Source organism: Meles meles, chromosome 15 (assembly GCF_922984935.1).
Source record: "Meles meles chromosome 15, mMelMel3.1 paternal haplotype, whole genome shotgun sequence".
In the NCBI taxonomy this organism is placed as follows: Eukaryota; Metazoa; Chordata; class Mammalia; order Carnivora; family Mustelidae; genus Meles; species Meles meles.
In genome coordinates, this window is record NC_060080.1 from 30,327,490 (window position 1) to 30,345,778 (window position 18,289).

Below are 18,289 nucleotides of genomic sequence, written 5' to 3' on the forward strand. Positions count from 1 at the left end.
GCACCAAACCACGAAGGTCCAGTATACCCTGATGCTGTTGATCAGAGATGCTAACTCAGAGATGCTAATGCGGAAATTGCTGAAGGATCATTCCTTGAATTGAGTTGATCTCCTTGCCTTCAACAGCCTTATCATCTTTGTCCACTCAGTACTATGTAACCTGGCTGTATATCGTAATATTCAAAGTGGAATATTTATAACACTATGTCTCTTAAGCCTTGGTTTGCCTATGCAAATGTGATCAGTGGTTTAAAAGAGAGCATTGTATTTAGCTGACATATTTCTTAAATCTTGTAAGATAGGACAGTCCTCCTAATCTCTCCCTTTTTATGACCTTACCATTTCAAAGAGAACAGACCAGTGATCTTGTAGACTGATCCTCATTCTGGATGTGCCTAATTGGTTCCTCATAATGTTATTTCACTTGTTTCTCTTCAGGGTAAGAAATTAGAGAAGTCCAAAGACTTGATAAGATTCAGTTTCAGGGGATCCCTGGGTGGCTCAGTCGGTTAACCGTCTGCCTTCAGCTCAGGTCACGTTCCCAAGGTCCTGGGATGGAGTCTGGGTATCAGGCTCCTTGCTCAGCAGGGAGCCTGCTTCTCCCTCTGCCTGCCACTCCCCCTGCTTGAGCTCTCTCTGACAGGGAAGTACACTTTTGAATATGCTTGTTAAAAAAAAAGGTTCAGTTTCAGCATTTTGGTAAGAATACTGAATTATATCTGTTTTGGAAAAGAAGAGTTATAAAACACATTTTGGAGCTTCAAAATACATGAGTAAAAATTGACAGAAGTAAGGGGAAATAGATGATTCTAAGATCATAGTTGGAGATTAAAAACTCTCTCAGTAACTGATAGGAAAATAAGGCCAAAAAAAAAAATTTAAGGTACAGGAGATCTAAATAAGACTATCAACAACTTGACTTAATTGATGATATTTATAAAACCTTATACCCCAATACTGAAAAATAATCATTCTTTTCAGGTATACAATGGTATACTCAAGATCAACGGATCATGTATTGAGCCATAGAGCAAGCCTCAATAATTCAAAAAAGATTGAAATTATACAGAGACAACTGTCTGACCATAATGGTATTAAATTTAAAATCAATAATAAAATAGGAAGACTATAACATTTTAGAAATTAAACAAAACACTTCTAAATAACTTATGGGTAAATTAAATCACAGGAGATATTAGGAAATATTTTAAACTAAAGAAAACAGAAGCATAGCATGTTCAAATTTGTGGAAAGCAGTTATAGTAATATAGAGATAATAGCTTGTAGACTAGAAATAATATATAGATAATTATAATATATAGATATTATATAAAATATATAAATATGTAAATAATATATAATAATAAATAATATAATAATAATTACATATAGAGAAAATAGAAAATAGCTTATAGAGAAATATATGACTTTAAATGCTTATATTTGAATAGAAGGGTCAAAAATCAATAACTGAGATCCACTTTAAAAGGCATAGAAAAAGAAGAATGAAGTAAAGTGAAAGTAAGTAGAAGGAAGGGATTAAAAAAGGTAAGAGCAGAAATGACAAAAGGAAAACATAGCAGTTGGAAGTGTCATGCACTCTGGAGGAAGATCTGGAAGTTTCTCATAAAATGAAACCTATTCAACCCTAGGAGCTAGCAATTCCTTCTCTAGGTTTTGATCCAAGAGAACCGAAAAGATATGTTCACAAAAAGCAACTACAAGAATTTTCATAGATGTTTTATCTGTAATAGCCAAAGCCTAGAAAAAATCCAGGTGGAATATTTCTCAGTAATAAAAAGGAATGGACTACTGATACAGGCAACAACACAGATGATTCTCAAAAACGTTATTGAGGGACGCCTGGGTGGCTCAGTGGGTTAAAGCTTTTGCCTTCGGCTCAGGTCATGGTTCCAGGGTCATGGGATCAAGCCCCACATCCGGGTTCCCTGCTCAGCGGGGAGCCTGCTTCCCTTCCACCCTCTGCCTGCCTCTCTGCTTACTTGTGATCTCTGTCTGTCAAATAAATAAATAAAATCTAAAAAAAAAAAGTTATTGAGTGGCAGAAGCTAACTCCAAAAAAGTATATGCTGTATAATTCTATTTATATGAAGTTCTAGAAAGGGGAAAACTAAGGTATGGTGAAACACCTTCAAGACAGCTTTTGTGTCAGAATGGGAAGCGTGGAAGGGGATTGTTTGGGAAAAGGTCATGAAAGAACCTCCCGGTCATTCTATTTCTTGATAGGGACTTGGGTTACATAAGTGTATGTATTTGTTAAAACTCAGTAAATGTAATTTAATATTTGTGCTTTTCATCGTATGTAAACTTTCTGCCAGAAGAAAACATTGTAAACAAATATTGAATTCTACTTAACGATTTGCATACAGAATATAAATGTTCTGATGCTGTTTCTTTTTTTTTTCTTTAAAGATTTTATTTATTTGACAGACAGAGATCACAAGCAGGCAGAGAGGCAGGCAGAGAGAGAGGAGGAAGCAGGCTCCCTGCCGAGCAGAGAGCCCGATGCGGGACTCGATCCCAGGACCCTGGGATCATGACCTGAGCCGAAGGCAGAGGCTTTAACCCACTGAGCCACCCAGGCGCCCCGCATACAGAATATATAAGGGTAAACTACACTGATACATTTTCTTTGAAATATGTAAAAAAATAGAGTTGGTTTATAGACAAAGAAGGCATATGGATAGATGCAAACGAGTGCGGTAAAACAAGTATAATAAAAAATTCATGGTACCATCTGAGTGGTGGTGTGGGAGTTCTTTCAACTTGGCTCTTTGAACATTGTCACAATAAAGTGTGGGGGTAAAGACATTTGGGGACAATTGGGAGAAGTTCAATAAAGACTGGATATTAGGTGATATTAGGAAATTTTTGCCAGTTTTCTTTGGCATTTTAGTGGTATTGTGATTATGCACGAGAGCTTTCTCTTAGAATAAGTGAACTAAACTGTTGAATAGTGAAGTGTCCTGATGTCTGTCGTTCAGCTGGCAGTAGTTCAACAAAAATTTAAATAGGGCAAATGGGGCCCCGTGTTATCTGTGGTTGAATCTAGACCAGGATGACTGGGATGTTTATTGCCCTTTTCTTTCATTATAAAATGCTGAAAACATAAACAGTAGAAGTCATGAGACATTATATCAAAAGGCAGAGAATAAAAAGAATGGATATCTGCAATTGCCAGTATTCCTTCCAAGTGGCCATAGGGATGGATTGCTGGACCTGGTTCAGAAGGCCAGGTCATTAGCACTCTCTTTTTGCCTTCCATCCTACTAGACTTCCCTGGGCTGCTCTTATTTCGAGTTTGAATGTGAACATCTGTGTGCGTGACCTTGACATTTTGTCCTGATTCTGGACTACACGGTGTATGCATTGGATACCGCATCTTTTCCACCACAAACTAAGATCTGAGTGTGTAGACTCAGTCCGGCCATTGAACCTTAATAACAGAATTTTGCTTTGCTAGAGATCTACTATCTGACAACACATGAACTGCCCAACAGAAATGCAGGACGCAGAGTGGGTATAACCCAGCAAGGTGTGTGGAGTTGCTTAGGTTTAGCTTCTGTCGTGTGATGGGAACATGAGAAATGACAGGGAAACGTAGTCTGTGCACACAGCTCTGGGCCTGGGGCTGAGGTGAGGGAGCAGATATTCTCACAAAGGCCAAGGAATCATGACCACAGTGTTGGAAGTGTATTGGGAAGCAACGTTTTCCTATCTTCTTGATCTGATTTTATCTTTGTGTCTGTGTGTCTGGCTACACTTAGGGCTGTGTCGGTTTGTGCCAGGAGCTGGAAGGTCTTTGGAGAAATTATGCTTTGCTTCATTTCAGTGAAAATTCCTCAGCTAACATAATTTCCTATTATGGAATCTAACTCTCAAAGGATTTCACGGCTGAAAATAGATAAATTTCTAGATAAAAATGTAAATAGAGTGAATCTCAGAGTATCTCGAGCTGCCTCCATTTTAACTGCACGGTTTTTGAGGAAAACTTGGATGTTCTTTACGTTGAATACTTTAGGTTAGTGATACCCAAAACTAGCTGTCCTCAACAATTTCATGGAGAGCTAATTGAAAATATACGTTCCTAGGTCTACCCCAAAAAATCTGCAGAATCAGAATCTCTTAAGTCATGGGTCCTTGGAATCTTTTTTTTTTTTTTTTTTTTTTTTTTTTTTTTTTTTGCTTTTAAACCACCCAAGTCACTCGGATGGGGAGTAGGAAGTTTGTAAACCTGTAGACTGCTTCTCGGACTTTAATGTGTCTGTGAATCGCCAGGCTATCTTGTTAAAATGCAGATTCTGATTGAGTAGAACTCAAGATTCTCTGTATTTTGAACAGAGCTGCTGCTGCTCTGCAGACTGTACCGTGAGTACTGAAACTAGGTTGTGTCTCAAAACCTCTTCCCTGAACCTAGAGTCTCGTCTTCCTTTCCAGAGAGCCTATTTTTTTTTAAAAAGATTTTATTTATTTATTTGACAGAGAGAGATCACAAGTAGACAGAGAGGCAGGCAGAGAGACAGGAGGAAGCAGGCTCCCCGCTGAGCAGAGAGCCCGATGCGGGACTCGATCCCAGGACCCTGAGATCATGACCTGAGCCGAAAGCAGAGGCTTAACCCACTGAGCCACCCAGGCGCCCCTCCAGAGAGCCTATTTGACCAGTGTTCAGCATGTGACAAACTTTCTTCTTACTTTCTTGCTTGATATCTCTTTGCTTGAGGAAAGACTTGAAAGTTATCAACTGCTTGAACAGTTGATAACTCAGGTGAGGGTGACCATCTCCATCTGCCCACCAGAGCCCTGGTTTATCCTACTCTCCTGGCGTAATTATTAAAAGATGCTCTGCCACCTTCACTCTTAGAAATGTCTCCATTTGGAAGATAAATTATGGAGTGTATCTTTCTCAACTTCAGACATCAAGAAGGATATGGCATGAAGTACAGAATGTAGATTGCATACCCCAAATCCTGTGTGGGTTCAAATCCTTCTTCATTACTCCACACTACATCCATGGCCTTAAGCAAGTCAAGCCTCCGTCATCTCATGTGTAAGACTGAAGTGGTTTATTTTTTCCAAAGATTTATTTATTTATGAGAGAGAGAGAGAATACAACTGGGGGGAGAGGCCTAGAGAATCCTCAAACAGACCCCTGCTGAGCATGGACAGGAGGTAGGGCTCCATCCCAGGACCCTGAGGTCATGACCTGAGCAGAACTCAAGAGCCAGATGCTCAACACACTGAGCCACCCAGCTGCCTCCGAAGTGGTTTATTATGAGGATTTATAGAACTGATATAGGAAGCTTCTAGCACAGTGACTGGCACATAATGGACAACCATTTGCTTAGGCCCCTATCTCCATACAGTCAATGAAATGGACACCTACTCTACTTTAGAATGATAAAAATAGAGTACCACCATCAACTTAGTATCAGAAGAAGCTATAGTATTAAAGTGGGACATCTGCTAAACTTGTATGTCAGGGCGACCCTCACGAGCCTCCTGCAGAATCTGTCTCTGAACTCCACAGTCCCATATGAGTTGTAGGTTATCACGTACACTTCAGAGTTTGTTGAAAAACCTGAATCCTGAACTAGAGAAATAAAGGTATTAACATTTATTGAGTTCCAACTATGTACCAGGTGGGAGGAGTTCCAAACTGGGACAGATCCCTAACAAGAACAATGAATAGAGAAGTTTGGTCTACCTAGAAACAGAAAACGGTAACAGATTTCCAATGCAAACCTATATTTTAGGCCTATTTTAGGCCTTAAAATTTTAGTATTTTAGACCTAAAAATCTCACAGAAAGACTCTAATATATCTTCAAACACAGGAAGAGAAGGTAGGTTGATACAGAGAAAACTTGGTGCTCTGTAACTTACTCAAGTAAAATCCTTATGAAAACAGACCCAGCAAGTAAAGACATTTGAACAAGATATGATCAATAATTAATTGTCTTCTAGAACTCCCATCCATGAGCTGTGCAGTTTCACCTAAGTAATTTCATTACCCTTGTGGATAACTTGACTGAGTATTTCAGAGAATTAGAAATTTTGGGAAGGCATTTTGTGATGACAGAGTTTTCATTGTTCAGGAAACAGGCATGTGCTGTACATGCATTATCTTACTGAACATCCAAAATAACTTCATGGGGTGAATGGTATGATTCTCTCCTTTTACAGGGGAGGAAACAGACATAGGACATTAAATTTCATGGGAGGTCACATGGCAAGTGAGAAATCGAAGTCTGAGTGAGATTCAGACTTGGGTATGTCTAACTCTGAGGTCCTTATTCTTCAACCCCCACAGATGGTTTCTCTGTGTTAGTTAATGCTTCCATTCTTTCCACATTTCAAAAATAACATCTTATTACTCTACAGTCTAGTGTGACCAATTTGAGAACTGGGCTCAGGAACAGGGACCATGTGAGATACATCTAAATATGGAGCAAAGACAGTAGCAACCCACTGCGTTGGCTTGGAGTTGGGCAGTTAGACAAAGTGCATCAATTTATTTTACAACTTTATGGTGGTATCATTATACTCGGAGTGTACAATTTTATCAGTTTTGACAAATGTATACACCCATGAAACCATCACCATAATCAAATTAACAATTATTTCTCTCTTCCTAAATTTTCCTCCAGCTCCTTTGTAATCCATTCCTCCCTCTGCCAGGATCCAGAGGCAACCACTGATCTGTTTTCTGTTGCTATGGATTAGTTTACATTTTTTAGAATTTCATGTAAATAGAATCATACAGTATACACTCCTTGTTGCCACGCTTTTTTTTTTTTTACTCAGCATGATGATTCTGAGCTGCATCTGAAATTTCAATTTGTTGAGCATACCAATAGCTTGTTTATTTTTCTTGCTGAGTAGTTTTGCATTATATGGACATACCGCAAGTTGTTTATCCAGTTACCTGTTTGTTGATGGACATTTGGGTTGTTTCCAGTCTTTGTTTATTGCAAACAAGGTTGCTATGTACATTTGTGTACAAATCTAAGGGCGGATATGTTTTCATTTCTCTTGGGTAAAAACCTGGGAGTGAGCTAGCAGAGTAGCATGGTAGGGGTACGCTGAACTTTTAAAGGAACTGCCAAAATGGTTTCCAAAAATTGTTTTCCAGTTTCATATTTTCAACAGTTCTTCATGCCCTCATCTATACTTGCTACTGTCAGTTTAAAATATATATATATATATATTTATTAGCTACTGTATTAGACAGAGAGTGGTATCTCATGATTTTAATTTTAATTTTCCCAATGACTGCTAATTTGACTTTCCTTCCTGGAAGTGTTTTAAGGTAATGTGCTTAAAGTTTTTGTTTATTTTAAAAATTAGATTATCTTCTTGCTATTGAGTGATAAGAATTCTTATCTGCTATACTTGGCAAATATTTTCTCCAGGTCTGTGGCTGGCTGCTTTATTGTCTTAGCAGTGGCTTTCAAATAGTAAACATTTTAATTTTGTTAAAGATCAACTTATCATTTTCACCCTCTTATGGCTTGTGCTTCTTGTGTTTTATCTAAGAAACATCTTTCTACTTCAAGGTCATAATTCTATGCTTCTTGTAGAAAAATTTAGAGTTTTGGTTTTAAATTCAGGTCTATGATTTATTTTGAGTAAATTTTTATGCGTGGTGTGAGAAGGGCCAATGGTAATTTTTTTCTGTATAGTTTATCCAACATCACTTGCTGAAAAGACTTAGTTTTCTCTATTGAATTACCTTGGTATTTTTGTAAATAAATAAATAAATAAATAAATAAATCAACAGATCAAATGTGTGTGGGTTTATTTCTGGATTCTCTATTTTTTACGTAGAAAAGCAATTTATTCCATTATAGGCACTTACACAGTTAGTCATGGAGAGTAACAGGCCTGCTGGTGAAACAGTTCACCCAAATTAGAGATGGTACCAAACTAGTGGTCAAGGACTAACTCCTAAAAAAAAAAAAAAAAAAAGCAACTCTTACCCAGGATTAATTTAATTTTAAAAACAAATACAAGCTATCAATTCACTCTTCTCAACTCAACTGGACAATCTACCTGTGGTATAACTGTCAGGTAAAAACATACATCTTTACAACTTGGTGGTCCCAAGTTTTTAAAAAAAAACATTTCACAGAAAGGAAAGAAATATGAAAACAGCTCAAGAAATACACTAACAAGCAAAAATATATGGGGAAAGAGGAATACATAGTTTGACTTAACTGAAGAAACTGAGAGGAGACTGGTCTACATAGGGAAATGTGCATCCTGGAAAGTCAGGTGTGAAAACTTTAGAATAGGAATTTATATGACTTGAATCTCCCCCATTTCCTGAATAAAAACGACATCTTGTGGTATTTATACTTCATGGCTCAGACACCTACCTCACTTGGCTCTATCCTTCCTCACTTTAGCCTTTACTTAAAAGGAGTCTGTAAAACTTGGGGATATAGCCTAAGAAGAAAAATAACCACACCCAATATTCCCCTTTCTGTGGCTACTTTAGATCTTTGTTACTAGAAAATTCCTGAAGAAAATTTAAATATAAGTCTGTGGCTTTACTGAATCAAGTCCCCCAGTTAATATTTAGAAAACACCCTCTGTTTGGGCTAGTAACATCGTTGATGGTACCTATCATAGAGGGATAGCCAAACAAAATCTGTGTCTCAAAACCAGTGTTAAATCAATCTCAGGGTTGAGAGGGGAAAAAAGGGGTAGTCTAAAATCACAAGAAGTGCAGACATATCTAGGACCCTTGTCCTTCTGGATCCACGCTTCCTTCAGGATCTTCATCATTGTAAATGTTCTCTGCCATTTGCCACACTTGCATGATATTGTCTTCTGATACAGAACAAATCACCCAAGGTTCATTGGGATTCCAGGAGAAATCAGATATCTTGGCAGTGTGACTGCCATGAATAAACAACGATTCTGGTGGCCCATCTTCTGCATCTTCCAGGGATTGTTCCTCTCCAATTTTACTTAAATCCCAAACATTCAGTCTGCGATCAGTACCACTGGAAGCCAAAATGGTCTCATTGTGAGGCAACCACTGAACCTGGAATATTTCATCCTTATGCGATTCAAAGGAATGCAACTCCAGTTTCAGATTTCTCAGATCCCACAAGACAACAGTCTTGTCAGCTGATCCTGTGGCCAGAATGAACTCACTGTAAGGACTGAAAGATAGGCAGTTTACTCCAGCAGTGTGAGCATCAACTGAGTGGCTTGGTTTGGAAGTATTGTTTGAACGAGTATCCCAGATCATAAGTTTCTGGTCATCAGCAACTGACCCAAACAGAGACTCATGGAGCAGATGCCAGGAAACATCTTCTACTACTGCTGTATGCCCTGTAAAGATGGTCTTTGCATCCACAACTTTTCCTTCCTTTGGAGCAGCACTGATGTCCCAGAGGCAGATGGTGTGGTCGTCTGAAGCGCTAAGTAAATGCCCACTGAGATTTGGGTTCCAAGAAAGTCCATAGCCTTCCTTCTGATGTCCACGGAGACGCAAGTCTGGGTTGCACTCTCCAGAAGGGTCTGGTTTGGAAGGATGTTTTGTATAGTTAAAAACAAGAACATCACTGGATGGAGTCTTTGTCGCAATGATGCAAGGGTTCTGGGGCATATAACGTGCCCGGTTTACTTCTCCTTCATGGTTGATCTTGATCTCTATTTCAATTTTTCCACTAACTGAGCCAAAACCTCCAAATTCTCCTTTCTCACTGTCGTAGTGTGAAGCATCAAACTGAGCTTCATCGTTAGGGAGCTGCACAATGGCTATCACAAGATGGTTTTGTTCATTGGACGCGTGTGTTCCCAGGACAAGTCGATGAATGCTGAAGTCTTTCCCTTCTGGTCTGGTTACATCTGGAAGCCACTGCACACTTAGGCTAGGCCACTCCAGGGCATGGGTCATCACCAAATCGTAAAGAAAAGGGGTGTTCTTTTTCCATATTTTGTACTCTTCGTTGATCACACGTTCTTCTACTGCATCATCAAAGGCTGCTTCCTTCTCAGCCATGGTGGGCAGGCAAGCGGGGGGGGGGGATCCCGGGGTCGAGCGTTGTGGGAGGGGCGGGGAGGCTATGGGCCTGTTTTGTTTTGTTTTTACCAGTACCACACTGTTTTGGTTCCTGTAGCTTCTTAAACATTTTGAAATCAGGTAGGGTAAGTCTTCCAGCTTTTTTTTTTCTTTTTAAAAAGGTGCCTTGTCTTTGGCTAGTCTAGGTCTTTTGCATTTCCATATACATTTCAGTTTGTTGTCTGCTAGAATTTTGGTTGGTATAGTCTGGAACTAAAAATCAATTTTAGAGAAATTTGTAATCTTAATGACATTGAGTCAATCTGTGACTATGGTCTGTTTTTCCATTTATGTATGTTTTCTTTCAGCAGTGTTCTGTAGTTTTCAGCATAGACATCTTTTATCAGATTTTTCTTTTTAGTATTTCTGTAAATGGAATTTTACAAATTTCATTCTTGAATTGCTCGCTGATTGTATGTTGGAATAAAACACTTTAGAAAATATCAGCTGTGTGTCTTGCTGAACTTATTTGTTAGTTCTAGTAGTTATTTTGTAGATTCTCTGAGATTTTCTACATGAACCATTCTATCATCTGCAAATATAATTTTATCTCTTTATGACTTACTCATTATTATTCCTTTTATTTCTTTTTCTTTTTTTCTCCACCTGCCTTTTTGTTTATTACTGCAATGACTTAGACCCCCCGTATAATGTTGAATAGAAGCAGTGAAAGTGGTTACCTTGCTTTGTTACCAATCTCAGGTAATAGCAGTTCAGTCTTTCACCATTAGGATGATGTCAGCTGTTCTTTTGCGTAGATGCTCTTGTGAATTTGAGAAGGCTCTCTGATATCCCTATGTTGCTAAGGGTTGTTTTTAATATCTTTAAGTGTCGTGTTTCATAAAAGGTCCTTTCTCCATCTACTTGAAGCTATCATATAGATTTTGTCCTTTATTCTATTAATGTGGTGAATTATGTTTGATTGGTTCTCAAATGCTAGACCAACATTGCTTTCTTGGGATGTACCCTACATGGTCAGATGTATTATTTTCTGTTTATATATTGTTGGACTCAACGTGCTAATATTTTGTTAAGAATTTTCTGAACCTATATTCTTTATTTTTAGAGTCTTTGGTAGTTATTTAAAGCTGTTTCAAGAATTTTTTTTTCAGTGGGAGAGGTGTTCCATGTACCATTGTAAGCCCACTCCAGAGCACGTAAAGCCAAAATGTGTCATTTTTTAAAAATTAGAATATTTTCAAGTGGTTCTTGCTGAATGAGAGAATGTGGGCTAGTCATTGCCCAAGGTTTCTAGCTAATCTTCTCAAATATTGGTAAAGAATACACTCTCCTGAAAAAAGGTGATATAGGGGCACCTGTGTGGCTCAGTGGGTTAAAGCCTCTGTCTTCAGCTCAGGCCCTAATCCCAGGGTCCTGGGATCGAGCCCCATTGAGCCCCGCATGGGCTCTCTGCTCAGCAGGGAGGCTGTTTCCCCTCCTCTCTCTGTCTCCTTGTGATCTCTGTCAAATAAATAAATAACATCTTAAAAAAAAAGGTGATATAAAATTTTTGTTGTATGTATCTTTGCAGGGTACAAATGGGACCATCCTTTATTGGTGTTTAAAATAAAAGACTTTTGTAATCAGACTGTAATATGCTTAGGAAAGGAGAATTTTTTGTTGTTGTCCATTCACGTTTTATGACTAATGATTGTTGAGATCTATAAACTATTTGGCTTCTCCATTCCAAGCTTTTTTCTAAGAGCTCAATCCCGGATTAGCAGAGGAGCTTGATCTGGCAATGAGAACTCGCTAAACAAGAAGCAGCTCATTGAGCACTAGTGTGCTTGTGACATTAGGACCAGCAGAGTGGGGCGGGGTGACGCTGTCTTCCCTGGAGATTTTACATAGGGTCGAGCCTCTTTTTGCGGGGAGGGGAGCTCTTACCCAATTATTCTAGTTAGGGATAAAGATATCAGCTAGAGAACCTTGCATGTCTACTTCCAACAGACAAAAGAGAAGTCTGAAGCAATGTGACCTTTTCAGCTAAGGTGCCAAAGAAGACTTAGGTGGGAATTCAGAGGGTGTGGGAGTAAATGCATGGATATTGAGTCAAATGACTATGGATATGATTATTGGCTTTATGACTTACAAGGCATGTTTTTTGTTCTGGATACTTCCATTTTTTGAGCCTCAGTCTCCTTTGTATCTGCCTATAAAAATTCTTGGAAAAAATAAATGAACTATATATAAAGTCCTTGACATACACTAACAAATGTTAATTCCCTTATTTTTTTATAGGTCAGTATTCAAAGCATTGAAATAGTATATTCACTATTTTTTGAGAATTTTTTTTTAAAGTCCAGACTTCTTTGACAATTTTTTTCTATTTTTGTGGTTGTGTTTGAAGTCTCCCTCCTTCTCTCTCTGTCTCTGTCTCTCTGTCTTGTCAGCTATATGAAGATAACAAACTTATCTACTTGGCCCATCGTTGTATTCCCAGATATTAGCATAGAACTTGGTACATAGTAAGCAATATTTATTTCTTAAATAAGCAAATACACGCTGCTTGCAAGTCATTCCTATACAACTTCTGGTCTTTGGAAACTTCTTAATTGCCTTGTTTCCCCACAGAGAGGCCAAGATACCAGAACACATTCCAATCAGCAAAGGCTACGAAAGTGAAGAAATATATACAGATGGCCAGAGGCGGTTCAACTCATTATTCTTCAGCCCAGAAAATAATTCCCCAAACAGAATACTTCTTTTTGATAGGGATATTTTGTCTTGTGGGCTAGCTGAAAAAGTCTTAGTAATGAATGTTGTGACTATCAGTTTTTATGAGTTTATTTTGAATGGGCAGTGAATTCCTTTTTCTGCTATAAATTTCTTCAGGTTTAGTGTCTCTTTAACTTTGTAAAAGCACCTGATATATAATCCAACCAAAGCTAAAGCCTTATCTGCAAAGATGAGAGCTATTGAGACTCTGGCTATTTAAAATGTTCAAAGGAGGCTTTGAATGACCACACACAAATCCGATCACTACCGGAGGGACTTAAGAATAAAGGATTGCTTGAGTACAGTGATTGGAACCCAGAAAGGTCCTTCTGAGAGGCACACAGGGCTGGTGACAGGAGGTTAATGTAGCTAACTGGTTTCTTGGCTGGCATGTTAAGCCAATTAATGATAAGGTACACCTACGTGGCAGCTGAATTTTTTCCTTCCCATTTCTTTTTTCAAGAAATGTGTATTTAAGAAAGAAAGCAATTAAAAAAAAAGGCAATTTGGGTGTGGCTTTTTTTTTTTTTTGCCATTTGTTCTTAAATTTTTCTTTTTAGAAATAAATGCAAGAAACTTTTTAGAACCATCTGAAAAAAAAATGTGTTTCTATTTCCAGGAGGACTCAAACCAGATTTAAGATCATATTAAGTTTAACTGACAGCTCTTTAGCAGAAAGACTAACAATTCAAATCCTCAGTCCTCTCTCCAAATGGAGTTTTTCTAGAGGATTGTCAAATAAATATGTTTTGGGAAGACAGTAATTAAGTGTGAACAGATGGCCATTTTTAGCTGAGATATTAAGTCTAGGTATTTAATGGAATCATTTGCCTGTTGGGGTCAGTGGGTGTGATGTAGTGTACTGGTTGGCAAGACATCAGGTTTGTCAAAGCTAATTGGGAACGGGTGATAAAGATTAGCTTCCTTATACGGTCTTGAGGACGGGGGAAGTGCAAGAGTTGGGAGGAGGATGACGCCACCACACTATCCTATGCCAAAACCTTACACTGCAGCTCTGTAGACTCAAGAATGCCCAAAGAGAAATATACGATTTCCAACAAACAACATTGCGGTAGAGTGAAAGGGGCTCCAGATACTTGGTTCCACTTAGTACTGTGCTCCTTACTGACCTTGGGGCCAGGGGCATATGCCTGAATTCCTCTGTGCCCCCAGGGTCCTCATTTTCCAAGGGGAGAAAGGATGGAATTAAAATTCAATTTGGTTATTTTCCAAAGCATTGTCCAGCCAGCTAGTTCCTACTAGATCAAAGGATACTTCTGTGCCTTTGTGTATTGTGGATACTTTTCTCTCTTCTCCTTAGTTAAGTGCAAAATACTACGCAAAGCTTCCAAATGCCAGTTTCAGGATGTAGCCTTCTTCATATATCTTATGTTTCAAGGATTTGCAAAGCCCAGAATACATGAGCTGCAGATTTCTGAAGAATCCAGGATCTGAGCTCATAGCTAAGAATATGTCGCTATGGGGGCGCCTGGGTGGCTCAGCAGGTTAAAGCCTCTGCCTTCAGCTCAGGTCATGATCCCGGGGTGCTGGGATCGAGCCCCGCATCAGGCTCTCTGCTTAGCTGGGAGCCTGCTTCCTCCTCTCTCTCTGCCTGCCTCTCTGCCTACTTGTAATCTCTATCTGTCAAATAAATAAATCTTTAAAAAAAAAAAAAAAAGAATATGTCGCTATGTTCATTATTATCCCAATATCTTAGACTCATCATTGTGAAGCACACGTTCCTGTGATCGTGGTCAGGAACGATGTTTGTTTGTTTAAAGTTATTGTATTTTTCTTTTTTTTTTTTTTAAAGATTTTATTTATTTATTTGACAGAGAGATCGAAAGTAGGCAGAGAGAGTGGAGGAAACAGACTCCCTGCTGAGCAGAGCGCCAGATGTGGGGCTCGATCCCAGGACCCTGAGATCATGACACGAACCAAAGGCAGAGGCTTAATCCACTGACCCACCCAGGCGCCCCAATGATGTTTGTTTTTTAACTAATGGATGCTCATGGACTTAGAGGCAGACAGATGGTAGCTTCTCTGAGAAGGAGCAAGAGACTTGGGAGGTGACATCCTGACGCAGAGCCCCCCATTTCGGTAGAGGGAAGTCAGGGTTGTTAGGGCAATAATCCTACACAGTTGTGGCTGATTCATTCTGGGCACTGGACCACCTCTTCCAGAATATTTGGATGCTTCTCTGTAGCCTGAAGAATTGGCCAGATGGATTACAGGTCTGCCTCGGGTGGTGTTTCTTATGGTTTTAATTAGACCTGAATTGATCCAATGTATGGCCGGTGCCCAGAATCAGGCAAGGACGAGATGCCTTTCCCACAAACATTTTCTTCCCTCATAATCAATGTCAAAACACTTCTTGTTTTGTATACAATGCTTCTGACTCATGAGTGAGTCTTAAATTGAGAAGTTTCTTGCAATTTACTTTAGAACAAGATTTCCCCATTCTATAATCTCATAGCATCTCCATGGAGCTACTCAGTAGCTTAGGTCATGGGATGGATTGCAAAGGGTGTCTAGAAGATGGTAATTGCTATTTGGAAATTTGAGGTGATTGGAAAAACAAAGGGAAACATCAAGCTTTCAGAATTTAGTGTCTACACAACAGTCATCTACATAAATTTTTCATGGGGACTATGTGTCAGATGTATCAAGAACAATCAGGTATGGAATGTAACCGGTTGAAAATCTTACCAATTTTAAAAAATTACAGGTAGATGATAGACAGGTGTGCTTTGGTAGTGAGCTTATCTTCAACAATCACATCTTTTAATAGTTAACAAACCTAAACATGAATTAAAACTTCAGTGTGAAATATATGCATGTTCATTTTCATCTTAACTCATGGTTGCTGATTTTAACTCCCATGTATGTTACATGGCTGCCTCCTCGTCTTTCAGATCTTACGTCTTCCAACTTCTCATCTAAAAAAGCCCCATCTGCCTAGCACAGGGTGCGATGGGACAATTATGCAGAGACTACACCTTGTGCCCTTTAGTCCTTTATTATTAAAATAATAGAACTGAGTTTTTGGCTGGGCATCTGACTGCCCAAGTAGACACTGCCCTTCTCAGACGTCCTTGTAAGTAGTTGTGGCCACATGACTAAGTGTGGGTCAATAGGAAACGAGAGGAATGAAAATATATCACATGTGGATGCCCTGGATATTCTCTGTCTCTTTCACAAAAACTGAAATGTGGACACAGGTTGGTGCCTTCTCCAATATTATGCATGAGGACACCACCCTAGGGCACAGACAGGGAGATCAAAGCAATCTGGGGTCTTTGAAGCCTTTATGATGGAGTCAATTTCTAGCCTTGGACAGGTCATTTCTGGGAGCAAAATATATATTTTCTTTGAGCATCTGATTTCTGATCTCTTCGGTATTAAAAGTCAGCTATAACTTCAACCATACACTCCCTACCCCATCTCCCTATTTCATTTTCTTCATAGCAGTGACCACCAACTTTATCTTATCTGTTTCTTTCCTTGTTTATTGTCTGTCTTCATAATTTCCACAAGAGCAGAAATCTTATGTTAACTTCTCCATCCCCAGTGGCTAGAACAGTGACTGGCACACGGTAGTACTCCCTATATATTTATGAATGAATGAAAGAATGAATGAATTGGTCGTAATTAGGAAAACAGTATTAGTTATAAGAATACATTTGAATGGATTGTTATGGGCTGCCAAATATCTGTAAGAATGTGGCTTTGGTTTGAGTCACCACCATCATCCTTTGCTGATAAGTCAAATTGTTTCTACCTTGAGCCATACACATCCCAGCTTCCCTGGAAGAGGCCAAAGCCTAGGGCTAGTCTGCAAGGGGCAATTATTTAGCTCTTCTGTTGTTTCAAATGGGATAGTTTGGTGGGATAGGATGAGATGAGAAGAAAGAGGAAAGAGGGTGAGCTAAGTGGTAGTTTTTGTTTTGTTTTGTTTGATCGAAATGTAGTGACACACAATATTTTGTTAGAGGTGACACACAACTAATGCATTAGTTCCAGATGTACAACATAGCGATTCAACAAGTCACGCTGCGCTCACCATAAGCGTAGCTACCATCTGCAAAAGCAGGATTCTTATGCCGTCTAAAACTTGGGGGTCATGAGTAGGGTGACTTATAATTCAATGGCCAAAATGCACACTTTGGGAGGGCTCTGAATTTTATCAGGGCAATAAGTACAAATGGGGACGGTTTCAGGCAAACCTGAGCTGTTGCCTCATTAAGTATCCATTCACACGAAAACCTGTCTGCCTTCTTGGAAAGATAGACACCCCATTTGGGAAATGGCACTCTCAAGGATTTCATGAGTGCCACGCTCCTCAGGAAATACAGAAGTGGTCCTAAATTTTCTCCTGTGGCTGAAGGTTTTGCTGAAATATGAGTGGCTCAATGTATCAGCTTCCAGAATGTAAAAAACTCCAGATTAAATCCATTTTGATTCATTGAAGAATATGAAATAAAAGTTGACCAGCAGGCTGCAATACAAAAGAAATAATTATTGATTAAGGTTTCAAGATGAGGAAGGGCTTTGGTTTGACAAGATTCTTAGAAGATTTGCTTTCAGCCATAGTCTAGAGGCGGAAAAGAACACATTTTAGGACTTCTATAAGCTGAGAGGAACAGCTGCCAGTTCTTAGGAGACAAACATTTGAAACAGAGGGCCATGGAAATGTGCAAAATATGTACACAAAAAGTATGTGCTAGAGAGGAAGATAAGGAAACAACTTGCAGAAGGAGAGAAGTCACACATGATGAGAAATTTAGTAAGATATCAAAACCACAGGGATCAGTTATGGATTACGGTAAAGCCCATGGGATTTTTGGAGTAGATCCTCAGCAGGCTTCAGTGCGAGGTAATGAGCAGCGGCATTCATTTGGTCATTGACATTTATTGGTGAACTGGGGGTGGGACGGCGTTTCCCCTTTACTCTAGGGTCAGGATCAACATCAACATATTAATGTCCTCCGAGACTGGCCACAGAGATTCACACTTGGTAGATCACAAGAGTCGTACAAATGAGGAACTTAACCAAGAGTGATGTTTACAACTAAATCTGTGATAAGAGGAAGCCACAGAGCAGCACGATGCCATGGCAACCTTTATTTACCTATCACGCCTGTTCTGGGAGGTTTTATATTTAAAGGAGAGATGCATTCTTTCTCAGTGATGAATCAGGACACAATCTGACCCCTCCAGGGCCATATTCTATTCATAAAATGGTGAGATTTTTTGTCTCTGGACTTTACTGACCAGTGAAATCAGTTAGATCCTTTATCCTGAGTTTCACTGTAATTGGGAATCAGACAGAAAATAAAGCAGATGAGAGTTTACTTGACCTGGAATAAAGATGTATTGTTGGGAGAAAATTAGGAAAGGCAGACAAGAGGTTTCTGTTTGAGTAAATCCTGCTTGGTTCCAGGGGAAATGATTCATTTCAGAGTAGTCTCCAG

At 39.1% G+C, this 18,289-nt stretch overlaps 1 protein-coding gene across 1 annotated transcript; it reads right to left on the reverse strand.

Annotated features, from left to right (window-relative positions):
• Nucleotides 1-8,735: 8,735 nt before the first annotated feature.
• Nucleotides 8,736-10,037, reverse strand: LOC123925963 (histone-binding protein RBBP4-like). Its single transcript, XM_045979612.1, has one exon. The coding sequence runs from the start codon at nucleotides 10,035-10,037 to the stop codon at nucleotides 8,760-8,762; it is 1,278 nt and encodes a 425-aa protein (XP_045835568.1). The 3' UTR covers nucleotides 8,736-8,759.
• Between the last annotated feature and the right edge of the window lie 8,252 nt (nucleotides 10,038-18,289).